The 14,989-nt window shown below is 45.3% G+C and overlaps 1 protein-coding gene across 4 annotated transcripts in view; it reads left to right on the top strand.

The window, feature by feature from the left end:
* Znf608 (zinc finger protein 608) overlaps positions 1-14,153 on the top strand; it is a 105,878-nt gene extending 91,725 nt beyond the window's left edge. For 3 of the 4 annotated variants that reach the window (XM_059245912.1, XM_059245914.1, XM_059245915.1), the window contains exons 3-9: positions 2,496-2,583; positions 3,057-5,514; positions 7,098-7,515; positions 8,083-8,255; positions 10,668-10,821; positions 12,722-12,803; positions 13,511-14,153. In XM_059245912.1, coding sequence (XP_059101895.1) covers positions 2,496-2,583; positions 3,057-5,514; positions 7,098-7,515; positions 8,083-8,255; positions 10,668-10,821; positions 12,722-12,803; positions 13,511-13,517 — 3,380 coding nt within the window. In that variant the 3' untranslated portion in view covers positions 13,518-14,153. Of the gene's footprint in view, positions 1-2,495; positions 2,584-3,056; positions 5,515-7,097; positions 7,516-8,082; positions 8,256-10,667; positions 10,822-12,721; positions 12,808-13,510 lie in introns of those variants that run through there. The other variant, XM_059245913.1, reaches the window with a different exon arrangement.
* The last annotated feature ends 836 nt before the right edge of the window (positions 14,154-14,989 follow it).

The raw sequence follows: 14,989 nt of genomic DNA, 5'->3' as shown, positions 1-14,989 counted from the left end.
TTCCGGTACAGACAACAACGTGGCGTACGCAGCTTCTAAGCAGTAGCAGATGTGAACTGTTTTTTTTTTTTTCCGTGTGGAAGTTGCAACTGCAGTTCGGTCTTTGTGACCGTTTCAACCTGTGGCCCAAGATAACCACTGATTGATGGCTTGTGTTGAGTCCCTTCCTTCTTTTTGGCCCAGTTACCCTGGCCTGGCTTGAGGCCGTAGATTTGGCAGTGAGGGTACTGTGAGGGCTGGCCTGTTGGCTGTGTGCAGCCCTGTGGTGGGTATCATGGGGCTTGGGGGGTTGCTTCCAATTTCCAGAGCCTTGGTGGGGGCTCTGGCGATGCTTCAGGTCCCCCGCGGCAGGGAGCATCCTTCCTCCTGGCCGCCCTTTCTCCTTGCTTTGTCATCCTGCGCTCTGGCCAGCTGCATCGGGCCAGCCAATCAGACGCGAGCGTTCGCCGCAGGCCCTGGCCAATCGGCGGCCCGCGTTCGCTGGAAACGCGAAACCCTTAGGGGAGAAGCAGTAACAAAAGCCTTTCACTGCAGACAAATGTTAAGTGTCTGTGCAGACTTTTCCTGTTTTTAATTTTATTACTGCAAGAATGGAGGGTTTGTTGTTTTCTTTCATGTTTCCTTTCAAGCAATTTTAATTATACATTTGTGCTACATCAGGGACTCTGGAACGCAGTGATTTCAGCCTATTGCCTCTGAAGCTAAAATGCAGTAACCTTCTGGCAATACAGATACATTCCCGCACTGTAAATAGAGCTGACATGCTAAAGAATTTTAAGCAGCTGCAGAGGTCTCTGACACCACACACGGTGCCCCAGAGAGCAGATGATGAGAAAGCCAGCTCCGTTTGCCCCTCTCCTCCACGCCCCACCCCTCTTTCCTGAAGGGATGTGCTCATAAAGAAGCCTTTCCGATTGTTCTGTCTTGTGCAATTTTTGACCGAATGCCTAATTACTATTGATTCTCATCACAATGGGATTTTTTCATACTCGATGGTTAAAAACCACCCCCCAGGAGGGAGGGGGGAGAGTCAAAGGAATCAAGCATGATTTTAGGCAATGCTTGCAGTTCCTTTTAGCTTTTCTTCCCCTCAGCTAGACTACTGCTACAATAGGAGGCGGAATTTATAGTGAGTAAATTCAGCTGTCACGTAACTACTAGCAGCCCCCAACCATATGGGAAACAATTTCAAAAATCTCCTTTTGAGACTTTTGAGAGGAAAAAAACCTCCTTTCCCCAGTACTTCAGTCCCAACGGTTCAGATATTTTACCCGCTGTTGAAGGCTCCCCGGGAAAAAGAGTCTTGCTTTGTGAGCTTCTCAAGATGGTCGCTAGTGTAAGTGAGCGAGTCAGCCAGCAAAGACGTGGAGGAATGGTCTCTGGGGCGGAAGGGTAGGCACTTAAAGGAGCAAAGGCTCACTTAAATGTTTCATTTATTTACCTTACTCTTGTGTATGTCCCAGAGTCCGGCTTCTTTACCATATGCTTTAAGGATGTGATTTTTTTTTTTTTTTAAGTGGCACTTGTCCTCCAGAGAGACAAGCAGGGTGTTATGTGTTGTTCCTCAGTGATATCTGGCATACTAAGCACACTTAAGTTTAGTAATTCACAGACGCAGTGCTGAATTAAAGTGTCTGCAGGGCGGCGGCGGAGGAAAAGCAGGATGGTTGGACAGAAACACGTGTGTTGGTTTTGAGTGTTCTCTTCTAATCCTCTGTAGCAAATGCTTACCAAAGTTGACTGACGATAACCCCGAGAGCAAATGTGTTGTGCACACTTATTTTCTTAAGAGGGCTATTTTAAGAGCCTCGGAGACAAGACAGAACAGTGAAACAGAGCCCTTTCTGAGGCTGATTGCCGTCTCACACAGTTAACGTGGGGAGGGTCAAAAAGAAGAAATCACAGCTGCCCCCAAGGCCCTGCCTTTTCCGCCGTGCCTGCCTATTTTTACATATCTGCAAATGATTTTTTTCTTTTCTTAATAGAAAAAAAAGTTACCATTGTTTTATAGTGTTGAATTGGAAACCAGATTCCTTTCAGTCATCCTCTGGCTTAAGCACTGGTAACTTGGGCTTGGTTTACGTTGGCAGCCTGCCAAACGAAAGCAATTATGTGTAATAATAGAAAAATTAAGAGGTGAATGTTACTGTTTTACAGCAGGACATGGCAAAAACCACTTCCTTCTGTCAGCAATATCTTGATCACACCCTCACACACTCTCACCCTTTTGCACCACATTCGTGAACGTGCGCATGCGCGCGAACACACACACACACACACACACACACACACACACACACACACACGCACACAATTTCCTGTGGGTTTTAACTTGAGGTCACTGAAACCAGAAAGGGGAAGGATGCAAACCACAGCTTTTGAAAGCCATGTGAGAATAGAACTTTGCTGGTAAAAATAATAACAACAAATGAAGTGGAAATAAAGTTATAGGTGTTAAATGTGCTCCTCTGTAACCCCACCCCTCTCCCCTACAGGTGTCCTAGTGGTCAATGTCACGTGGAGGAACAAAACGTATGTGGGGACCCTACTAGACTGCACGAAGCACGACTGGGCCCCTCCTAGGTGGGTGCCTCTTCTTTTTTCCTCCTTCCTCTCTTCCCCGCTTCCCGTGTCTGCAAAGAAACTATAGGAAGGAATGAAGAATATAGAAAACTCTTCCTGTAATTAAAACCAGGCGAAGGAGAAATGAGCCAGTGCCGTGCAGATGACGGCTTTCTTTCCTATCTGAGCTCTGGTCCTCTCCCTCCCTCCCTCCCTTCCTTCTCTCCTTTGTTTTCTTCTTCTCTTTTTCAAAATGGGAATTTGAACTGATTGAAAGCCCGCTCTTTGATTCTCTGTGGGCGAATATTATCCATTCGGTAGCCTGGTCTCCAGCCGATGTACCAGTGCGGAAAAAATAGAATGTCCTTCCCTTGGCTGCACCCCGCCCTCAGGCTGCCAAGGTGGCGGCTGCTCTGTGCTACCTGGGGTCCCCGGGATCTCCCCTGGCTCCTTTGGAGATGCTCAGTTATGACACCCATTGCTTGCTTCCCTAGGTTTTGTGAATCCCCGACCAGTGACCTGGAGATGCGAGGGGGCCGGGGCAGAGGGAAGAGAGCGAGGTCTGCCGCCGCTGCCCCCGGCTCCGAGGTCAGCTTCACAGAGTCCAGAGGGCTGCAGAGCAAGAACAGAGGGGGGGCCAATGGGAAAGGGAGGCGCGGCAGCCTCAACGCCAGTGGACGAAGGACGCCCCCAAACTGTGCTGCAGAAGACGTCAAAGCCAGCCCTTGCGCTACCAACAAAAGAAAGAACAAGCCCCCGATGGAGCTGGATCTGAACTCCAGCTCTGAGGACAGTAAACCCGGGAAACGGGTCCGCACCAATTCCAGAAGCACCCCTACCACCCCTCAAGGGAAACCAGAGACTACCTTTTTGGACCAAGGCTGCTCCTCTCCGGTGTTAATCGATTGCCCCCACCCAAACTGCAACAAAAAGTACAAGCACATAAACGGCCTGAGGTACCACCAGGCACATGCGCACTTAGACCCGGAAAACAAGCTGGAGTTCGAGCCCGACAGCGAGGACAAGATCTCGGACTGCGAGGAAGCCTTGAGTAACGTGGCCCTCGAATGCGGTGAGCCAGGCCCAGGCGTGTCAGCATATGACCAGGCGAAGGCGCCTGCATCCCCGGGGGCTGGGAACCCCCCTGGGACACCCAAGGGCAAGAGAGACCTCATGAGCAATGGCCCCGGTTCTATGATAGGTTCGAAAACTGGGAAGAACGCTGGCAAAAAGAAGGGCCTTCACAGTGAACTGAACAACCTGCCGGTCATCTCCAACATGACAGCCACCTTAGACAGTTGTTCGGCCGCCGCGGACGGCAGTTTAGCCGCCGAGATGCCCAAACTGGAAGCCGAGGGACTGATTGACAAAAAAGGTTTGGGGGATAAAGAAAAGGGCAAAAAGGCAAACAACTGCAAAATGGACAAGAACCTCTCTAAACTGAAAAGTGCCCGGCCCATCGCCCCTGCCCCAGCCCCGACGCCCCCGCAACTGATCGCCATCCCGACGGCAGCCTTCACGTCCACCACCACGGGGACCATCCCTGGACTGCCCTCCCTCACGACCACTGTGGTCCAGGCTACACCAAAGAGCCCTCCATTGAAACCTATTCAACCAAAGCCCACAATTATGGGGGAGCCCATCACCGTGAACCCCGCTCTGGTGTCACTCAAGGACAAAAAGAAAAAGGAGAAGCGGAAGCTAAAAGACAAAGACGGGAAAGAGGCCGGAGGTCCCAAAATGGATGCTAAACTGGGGAAGCTGGAGGACCCCAAGGTGGCCGGCAAGGATTTGTCTGGGCATTTTTTAAAGGACCATCTCAGTAAGAGTGAAGGGCTGGCAAACGGATTGTCAGAGTCTCAGGAGAGCCGCATGGCCAGTATCAAAGCCGAGGCCGATAAGGTTTACACGTTCACGGACAATGCTCCCAGCCCCTCCATCGGGAGTGCCTCCCGGATGGAATGCAGCACCCTGGTGAACGGGCAGGCACCCATGGTCCCCCTGCATGTGTTGACGCAGAACGGGGCTGAGAGTTCAGCAGCCAAGACCAGCAGCCCGGCCTACTCGGACATATCGGATGCTGCCGATGACGGTGGTTCTGACAGCAGGTCAGAGGGCATGAGGTCAAAGGCCAGTTCCCCATCAGATATCATTTCTAATAAAGACGGTGTCGTGAAAGGGCATTCTTCAACGTCAGCACAATCATCTCAGCTGAAAGAGTCCCATTCTCCCTATTACCATGGCTACGAGCCTTATTATTCCCCAAGTTACATGCACCCTGGACCCGTTGGTGCCCCCGTGGCTGGGAATGGCGGGAGCTCGCAGGGCATGAAGATCAAGAAGGAGTCGGAGGAAGATGCAGAGAAGAAAGACAAGGCCGAGCAGTTAGATCCTAAGAAAGTGGACCACAACTCTCCATCCCTGCAGCCTCAGCACCAGTCTGTCATCACACAGAGACACCCCGCCCTGGCTCAGTCACTTTATTATGGCCAGTATGCCTACGGGCTCTATATGGACCAGAAATCGCTGATGGCCACCAGCCCTGCCTACAGACAGCAGTATGAGAAGTACTATGAGGACCAGAGGCTGGCCGAGCAGAAAATGGCCCAGAGTGGGAGAGGGGACTGTGAAAGAAAGGCTGAACTCCCCTTGAAAGAACTGGGCAAGGAAGACCCTAAACAGAAAAACATGCCATCGGCCACAATCTCAAAAGCTCCCTCTACTCCGGAGCCTAACAAAAACCATTCTAAACTAGGGCCATCAGTGCCTAATAAACCTGAGGAGACAGGTAAATCACAGCTTCTCTCCAGTCATCAGCAGCAGCTTCAGGCCGACAGCTTCAAAGCTAAGCAGATGGAAAACCACCAGCTTATTAAGGAGGCTGTAGAAATGAAGTCTGTCATGGACTCTATGAAGCAGACAGGTGTAGACCCAACCTCGAGATTTAAACAAGTAAGATTGTGGAGTGTGGCCCCACCAGCCAGGGAGCAGTCTGAGCTGTGCACATGTCTTGGGCTTGATCTTGCTAGACATCTTACATTGGGAGGAAACCATCATCACGGGCTTTTCCTCTGCTCTTGAAAATTATCCTGAAAGATCCCTGGGAGTTCCTGCACAACTCTAAAATGTCCATTCCCCACTGTTTACCTGTCTTAGTGCGTGAAGGAACTCTGGGCATGTGCCCTGTGTGGGTTTCCTAAGTCGGTAACTCCGATGAGGATTCTTGATTTCTTCATGAGCTCAAGGTGAAGGTATTTCACTAAAGGGCCTCTGAAATCTCTGGAACTCTGAGGTTTCATATCCTTCCTCTAAAGCACTCATTCTTTTTATATACCACATTTCTGTCAGCATTCTCTAAGATTTTTAAACCAGGGTCCCTGAGTTCCCACTTCCCATTCATCATTGAACCAAGTTTGTGCAGCAGGTATCTCTCGCAAAGGGTCTCAGATGCCAAGATTTCTGTTTTCTGTTCTGTTTAGAACCCAAAGTAGAACTCTTGGGCTGTGGGTTTTCAAGGGGTCGGGGGCTGCAGGTGATAGGTCTCAGCAGTTCCTCCAGCCAGCCTAAGAACACGTGAAGTGCGGTCACCATGAAACCATATATGTGCAATGCTGTCCACATGACTCACTGCTGCCCCGTGAGCATTCATTCTGGTATTCCCCAGCACCAGCACCCCAACTTAACTCCCCGTGCTTGCCCCCTAGTGAGTCAGAACAAGAGCTCTTACTGCTATGTACGTTGGGACTGAGGACCAATTTCAAATTCTCATTCAAGACTTGAACCCCGAGGGGGTTTACACCATGAGTGTGCAGAGTCATCAAGGCCCTTTGGATCTTCAGTTCCGTGCCCTCCCTAGCTCTAAATCAGGCTGTTTCCCAGGGTTACAGTAGAACAAGACAATTTGGGAGGGCTTATCATTGGGTTTGTCTTCTAATAAATAAATCATAATATGTGCCATTAATTTGATATTTTTGCCTTTAAGATGTTAGCATATTAATGAGAAGCCAGCCAGCATAGCAAGCTTCAGCTGTAGTCAATGAAGAAAATGTGTTAGGATACCACACATTTTTTTGTTTTTCCTTCTAACTGATATTAATAACTGTAGGAATTTCTTAAATTTTCTATTATTAGCTTGAGATAGAGTTTTTGTAATCCCCTTTAGCTGTGTGAGATAATAAAAGGAAAGTGAAGATTGAATTAAATGTGCCTGGTATTTAAGGTCTGATACTATTTAAGGTCCCAGCTCTTTAACCCAGTTGCCATGTGACCTTGATGTTGGCTGAACTTTAAAAGCGTTTGGTTTAGCCTGTGGTACCAGGATTGATGAGGAAGCCTCATCACTGATGATAAAGCATCAGGCATTATCACTTTATCAGAGTAGGAGGAGCAGCATGTGTTAACCCAGTATGAAATCATAGGAGGAGCAGCATGTGTTAACCCAGTATGAAATCATAGTCAGCAGTGCTGTCGTGTAAATGAGCGGGTTTGCTTTGTAAGCAACGCAATTTTAAGACCGATCTTTATTTTAAAACCAGGATCCAGATTCAAGGACATGGCATCATTATGTATACCAGCCCAAGTATCTAGATCAACAAAAGCCAGAAGAACTTGACAGAGAAAAGAAATTAAAAGAGGACAGTCCAAGAAAGACGCCTAACAAAGAGAGCGGTGTGGCCAGCCTTCCTGTGTCCTTAACAAACATCAAAGAGGAGCCCAAAGAGGCCAAGCGGCCTGATTCTCAGTCAGTGGAGGAGAGCAAGCTGAAGAGTGATGATCGAAAGACTCCAGTGAACTGGAAGGACTCTCGGGGGACAAGAGTGGCTGTGTCCTCACCCATGAGTCAGCATCAATCGTACATACAGTACTTGCATGCTTATTCTTACCCACAGATGTATGACCCCAGCCACCCTGCATACCGGGCCGTCTCTCCTGTCCTCATGCACAGTTACCCTGGTACGTGTCGTGGGTTCTAACTACATTGGAGGGAAGAGGCTGTGTGCAAATGATAGCTATTAACAACTGAAGATAAATTAGAAGCTTCGGGAATGACATTTGTTTTGCTTGTTTTTAATGCTACTTAAAGTCCCAAAGACGAAACTGATTTAATGTGAGATTTTTATATTTTGTAATGAAATGTCAGGAGTCCTCAGGCTCCAGCTTCCATAGTTCCTGATGGCTTACTGTAGACGTTTAGACTGACAGATACTTTATTGCCTGTGGAAATATTCTAAGCACTTACTGTCATAATCATTATAGTTACTGTTTCTTTCACTTAAGCGGACACATAAATGGATGAAGTAGCTGTAAGCTCAATTCTGTTTATATCCTCCGTTCATCAGGATGAATTAACCAGAGAAGATCAGGGCACCTAGACACAGATAAACAATGATGTAGCCCGTTCTAAATGTAACCCCTTATTTTAAGATGTCTGACTCGTACCCAAAACTCACGTAATCCAGCTGATTTTTGTTTTTAAGATGTAGCCTGTAACACGATGTGACATTTCTTGTTTATCTGCAGGGGCCTATCTCTCTCCAGGATTTCATTATCCTGTTTATGGGAAGATGTCTGGGAGAGAAGAGGCAGAGAAAGTCAATACCAGCCCCAGCATCAACACAAAAACAGCCAGTGAAGCCAAAGCCCTGGACCTGCTCCAACATCACGCCAACCAATACCGCAGCAAGTCCCCTGCTGTAAGCCTCCTTTTGTCAGTAGTTAAAAGGCCATGTTTGGGGGGGACAGGGGGACAAGCAACAGAACAGTCTTGAAAGAGCAATGGTTTAGGAACCCAGCTGGGATTTCAGGATGCTCTTCTATTCCCGATACACAAAGAATGGAATGTGGAAATATAAGATGTGGTCACGCAGGAGGGAAAAATGTCATTGAAGCCTTTGTGAGAGTGGGGAGCCTTTCTGTTGCGAAAGGATGGTGTTCTTTGCTTACCCGGGAGGAGGTGTGCAGGGGGACATTTAAATTTATAGTGACTTCTTGTGTAGAATGTTAGTTGTTAAGACATTAGGAAAGGAAGTACCAGAGGACTATTTTACACCATCCTTGTTAACCAAGTGGTTCGGAAGCCACTAACTGTTGACCTATTAGACAAATTGAGCTTTTGCAAAATGTTTTCTTAAGGATGGGGGTTGCAGCTCAGTGGTAGAGCATTTACCTATCATGCCCCTGGGTGACATCCCTAGCCTGGAAAACAAACAACAACAAAGATACAAAGTAAAAACAGACAAACGAATGTTTTCCTCGGAAACACTTTCAAAAAATCAAAGTTTTCTTGTAAAACTTAAAAGACTTGCTTCCTGTTCAGACAGTAGCAAATGTAGCTTACAATTACTTAACAGTGGTTGATGGGAAAAGAAACCCAATCTAGACAGTCTGTCTAGCTCTTCATGTGTGTAAGTATGTACATAAATAAAGGTGACGGGACAGACGTCACCCCTGTCCCCTGCCTGGGCTAGCCTAACCTCAGTAGACCTGAACTTTCAGATCCTTCTGTCGACCTGGGTATTCACACAGTCTGTACTCAGAGTCAGACTTCTGCTCATGTGGAGTAATGGTGGGGGTCCGTGACACACAGTGGCGATTAGTTTTCTTCAGACATTAATTTGCGTCTTGTGCAGGCCTGAGTCACTTGGCTGGGGAACGAGGCTGCATCTGCTGCCTGTTGGCCTTGGTGCATTCTCCTGTCCTTGTCATTCCACAGAAGGAATACAAAAACTGTCTTTGTGAGAGAGGCCCTCTCAGCAAAATGAGGACTGCTGGTCCTAAAGACCGTGCATAAAGAGCCCCGAGAAAAGCGACGGATCCTAGTTAGGAAAGCCAAGGGGTGGAATGCTTAAAACAGTGTTTGCAATTTGAACACAACCACAACACAGCAACTGAAAACGGTGATCCATGCATGAGCCTTTTTTGTAACTCCTCCCTTCAGTATCTACACAGACTTTGTTCCAGTGAGAGGGTCTAGAGCAGGATCTGAAGGAGAGCTAGGGTCTAAAGGGAGAAATGTGTCAGAGACGCAGTCTTCAGCCTGCTCTCATGTGGAAGAGCTGACATTTCTGATGCCTTCTCAGAAATGAAGAATCTGGAATGTGGGCAGGACAGTGGTTTCCTGTTGAGTCTGCCGGCCTCAGAATGTGCAGGGGACTGGTTCCTGAGCCTCTCAGGAAGAAGCAAATCTGGAGCTACCCCATTCTCCTTTCTAAAACAACAACACAGTATTTGACTATAAACCTACACTCATCCTTGTATTTTCAGTTATTTCCAGATTCCCTCCCAAGTGTCCAATACAAGGAAAGCGCTACATAAGAGTTCTTATTGCACTGTTTAGGGAATAACGCCGACTAAACAAACCTTAATATTTTTAGTTTGCCAATTTACTTCATTACATTTTTGATCCAGGCTAGCGAAATCACAGAAGTGGAGCTCAGTCAGAAAGGAGAAATATGAAGTGATTAAATTTTATGTGCTGTGTGAACAAGTAGTGTGTATTATTGTGTAAACTTGAATTTGGGTATGTATTTTTGTAGGAACACAATGGACACTTTTTTTTTGGAGACAGGATTTCTCTGTGTAGCCCTAGCTGTCCTGGATCTCACTTTGTACACTAGGCTGGCCTCGAACTCACAGAGATCCACCTGCCTCTGCCTCCAGAGTTGTGGAACCAAAGGTGTGTGCCACCATGCCCAACTAAATTCCCCTCCAGAAAATATAAATAAAAATATAATTAGAAAACTTAACCTTTAAGGATAGTCTCAAAAACTCCTTTTAAAAAATTTATGTATAAAAATTGTTCCTAAGAGACACCAAGTGGAATCTAATGAGCAGTTTTGAGAAGTGAATCTTGAGATCATTTTTAGGAAATACTTGCAGAAAACATCGGTGCCGTTTCGCTTACTTTGGTCGGTTCTCTATTGCGAACACGGTTCCATTAAAACAAACTCGTATCCTTTGAAGCAGTCTTCCACTGGTATAGGGTTTTAAGTCTGTATCTACTCAATGACCTGAACACAGTATCGGGGCTGCAGGGGGAGAGGTGCTTTGGTGCTTCTGAGAAGTCTCTGTGTGCAGGAATTAAGAGAGGGCGTTTCTCTTCTCAGCCTGTAGAAAAAGCTTCCGCGGAGCGGGAACGAGAGGCAGAGCGGGACCGGGATCGCCACTCTCCCTTCGGCCAGCGGCACCTGCACACCCACCACCACACCCATGTTGGCATGGGCTACCCTCTCATCCCTGGTCAATACGACCCTTTCCAAGGTCAGCAGCTCATCACATTTGGCTAACAGTTGCTATGACTTCCTGTCACTAACTTAAAGTGAAAATATTGAACTTTTGATGAACACTGGCTGTGGGGACGATTCCTGACACTTATTTCTTCGTATCCCTGAGAGACACACCTCAGGCTGTTTGTAGTCTATGGAGACTTGAAGTGGCTACCACTTAATAATTGTCGCTGGGAGATGTTATCTCGCCGACTGAGGGTGGCAAGGCAGTGTCTGGGGCATCAAATAAAACAATCAGAAAATCAGACAGCTACTCCAGGGACGTTGTAGAGAAAACAGAGCCATGGTAGGTGGCTTTGGTGAGATCATTTATTCTGATATCTCCAGTTCTTTTAAATTGCCCATTTTTCCACACAAGCAACCAGGATGACCAGGACTAACATTTCATTGCCCAATGGAAGGGTGCTTCGTGTCCCTTCACTGATGGGACTAAACATGAGAGACTCGATACGTGAGGTGATCACATCTTACCTGTCCTATTTCTGTCACCTCATAAGGTGTCATAGCTGTCTCTATTTTGTCACAGTTCTGGAAGTTGTAGCTGGAGAGCCTGGTGAGGCCTTTTGTAGTAGTGTGGGGGAGGGGCTTCCTACTCTTTCTGCACAGGGCACGCAGGGGAGCAAGGCTCCTGAAATCTGTTCCTACAAGAACATTTAAGCCATCAGGATCAGTATGTGGCCCTTCGGACCCCATTTTAATTACTTCCGTGGAAATCTTGAGTCCAAATGCAATCAAACTGGGAATCTGGGCCTCAACATGGGATCTTTGCAGGGTAGGGAGCGATTCAGTGATAGCAAAGGCCAAATACTTAAGCAAGATGATGCTGGAAAATGGTTCCAAATGCAGGGAGTGTAAAGGAATTGGGCTTCTTTATTCAGTTGTTACTTGGGGTTAAAAGAAAGTGCATAGGTAGATGATATGATAGAGAGACTGACAGACTGACAGACAGATTGATCGATCTCCCAAATCACCAAGTGTAAGGAGAACACGGAAGGGAAATGAATTCCATAACACAACACAGATGTAGAGCCGTACATGTGAGCAGAATAAGTATCTCATCATTTTTGTATGTTGTTGTAATGTCTCAAATTGTCCTTGGAAAAAGAAAACATATCCAAATAAAAAACCATGGAAGGAGAGAAAAATCTTCCTGTTTGCTTTGTTTACTGTGTTTTCCTCAGGATTTTTTTTTTTTTTTTTTTTTTTGTATAGCATCAGTCCAGGAAGGTCTGAGGCTAGCCTTGTAGCCTTGAACTTTGCCTTGGGAATTACCGTTATGCGCTACCATGCCTATTTCCCCGGGGAGCCTTTTCTATGGAATTCAGATGCTTCTTTATTTGCAGCTGTTCAGAACCCTGCTTTCTTTGTCATATAGATTAGGACTAGTTTTTCTTAAGTTGCTTTAGACTCAGGAAAGTGCAGGTCTTTCGGAATTTGTTTGATTCGTCCCGTGTACTTTATGGGATGCATCATGTTTAAGTCACTGGGGAAAATGTAACAGTGACAGCAGTCATTGTAAAAGTTTTCTAAGCAAAGTAGCATGTTGCTTCTGTAGCTCACTGGCTTCTGCTTCCTGTTGTTAGTTACCACCTGTTATTTGTCTTGAGTTTCCTATTCAGGAATACACGCAAACACTTAGCGCCGCGCAGAACTGGTGGGATGGAAGGCTACATCCTCTGAATAGCTATTAAGAAAACCACCAAGTATTCAGTAAAGGCACAGATATTGGCTACCCTGGGTGATTTGTAGTCTGCCCTAGCCACGTGAAGCATGTCACGTGAAGGTTTAGGAAAGGACAAATCACCGCTACTGGTTCTGTGCTCTTTACCGCCCTTTTCCGAAGTCATGGAAACCTTGTGTTTTCTTCCCACTAGGCTTGACCTCTGCTGCCCTTGTTGCCTCTCAGCAGGTGGCTGCCCAGGCATCTGCATCAGGAATGTTTCCTGCACAGAGAAGGTAAATATTCTCAACACCTGAAATTAGTGCTAATGCTTGCATGGAAGAGGAGACAGGCTTTGAAAATGAAAAACTTGATGCCTTGTGTTGATTTTATTGTAATGAATGAGCATATTATGGCAGTATGCTTCACGTGGGACTTAGACTCCATGAGCCTCATTCTATGTATGTGATGTACATCAGTAAGGAAATTACTATGATTATTTTTTTAATCTTAAGTTGAGAGTGACATCCTTAGGTTTTAAGGAAAGGTTATCCCTACAATTTTGTTAACATATTCACAGGGCTAGTGTTATAATTCAGTGAGTTAGTACTTGACTAGCATGCCCAAAGTCCTAGGTTCTAGCCTCAGCATTATACAATAAAATACCAAGACACAAATCCCTTCATTTTATTGTACTTTAAAAATAAAGTTGCAAATGGAGCAATGAATTATTATAATGCTGAAGGTGACATTTGTTCCCTGGTGTTTTAAGTTACTCTACAAGCTCTCCTAAGATGGAAAAATAAATTTAAAAGAAGATTCTCAATATAAAATGACCGCTCTCTCAAAATGTAGCTCATTACTTTGTGTTTCTTCGTTTCCCTGGGAGTTCCACAAATGAAATAGAACTAACTATGAAGGAAGCCTTTCAGTCTCACTGACTTTAGGTTTTCTTGTCAAATGTCGACAGAACGTGATGCTAAGGTGTGCTCTTCTTTTGCAGAGAATAACAGAATCGGAAGTGTCCGGTGTCATGTGACTGGATCACATGGGGAAGCGCTTTATATAGACATCAGTTCCATGGTGTTAATTTGAAATGCCTTAATGGCAGGCAAAAACCAGTCATTTCATTTTGTAAATTACAGATTTTATCACAGAGTAACAAATGTTGCTGTAATTAAACTTCTGTTTTATATATATATATACGTATACATATCTGTATATATACATATATATATATATATACATATATATATATTCTTTACTTTTTTGTAACAGTAACCAGGCTCGCACACACAGGGTCTGCTGCCAAGTTGCAAACCACTCAGTAAAGGAACTACAAAAATGTATTTGTCATGTTGAAAGTGTTAGCCACAACAGGCTGCTTACATTCTTTTCCTTTTAAATTGTAAATAAATAATGTTCTGTATCAGTGTGCCTGAACCTTGCATCTCCTTCATCTCTCTCCCACAAAGCCCCTCAGAAAGGCCGACTGTGATGATGACACTTGGTACAATTTAGATGTCTAATTGGTGGCTCCTGTTCAAGACGCATCACTGTAAAATGTTCCCGTAGTCACTGTTTGTACTTGTTTATTGTGGAAATAAATACTTTTGGAAGGCATGGGGTTGCCAGAACCACAAAAACTGTGTTGTATATATAATGTAAAAATTAAGATGGGGAAATAGTGAGCATCTGTGAATAATGAGGTGTCACTTTTTGATAATCTTGAATGGCAGATAACCCAATAGCCTGCATACCAGAGACATCTGTGATCGCTCTATTACTTGAATAGCCCTGCAGTCTTTTTTTTTCTTTTCTTTTCTTTAATGTTTACAATTATCCAGTTTTAGAAGAGAAGGACTTTAACGCCATTGCCTGGTTACTTGTTTTATGCTGTAATCTAGTTTATTTTATGTAAAATGTATATTGAATGCTTTCCTTTTTTATACCTGCCTTAAATAATTTGGCAATCAGAATTAAAAAGGTTTTGTTTTGTTTTTTTTTTTAAATAATGGTTTCTTGTGTGTCTGATGTTACTTCTCGTTGGTGGGAGTGAGTCTACCTTTCAGAGAAGAAGCTCTTTATACTATGAATATGTAAGGCAACAGACACCAACTCTTCATACATGACACACAGACAACAATACACAGACACCAACTCTTCATACATGACACACAAGTATAACAATCCAACACCATGTTTAATTCTATGAATATGTTCATACTTGCAGGGCGTTTAGTCTAGACATGGACACATAGCACCCCAAATTGGTAGACACAGGTGGAATAGTGTGCTAAACATGTAAATCTTTTTTTGTTTGTTTTTGTGTTTATTTTTGTTTTCTCTGTTTTTGTTTTTGTTTTGTGAGACAGAGTTTCTCTGTATAGCCTTGGCTGTCCTGAAACTCACTCTGTAGACCAGGCTGGCTTTGAACTTACAGAGATCTATCTGCCTGCCCCTGCCTCCCGAGTACTGGGAT

This window comes from Peromyscus eremicus, chromosome 19 (assembly GCF_949786415.1).
Source record: "Peromyscus eremicus chromosome 19, PerEre_H2_v1, whole genome shotgun sequence".
NCBI lineage: Eukaryota > Metazoa > Chordata > Mammalia > Rodentia > Cricetidae > Peromyscus > Peromyscus eremicus.
This window is presented reverse-complemented; position numbering and strand designations above follow the sequence as displayed.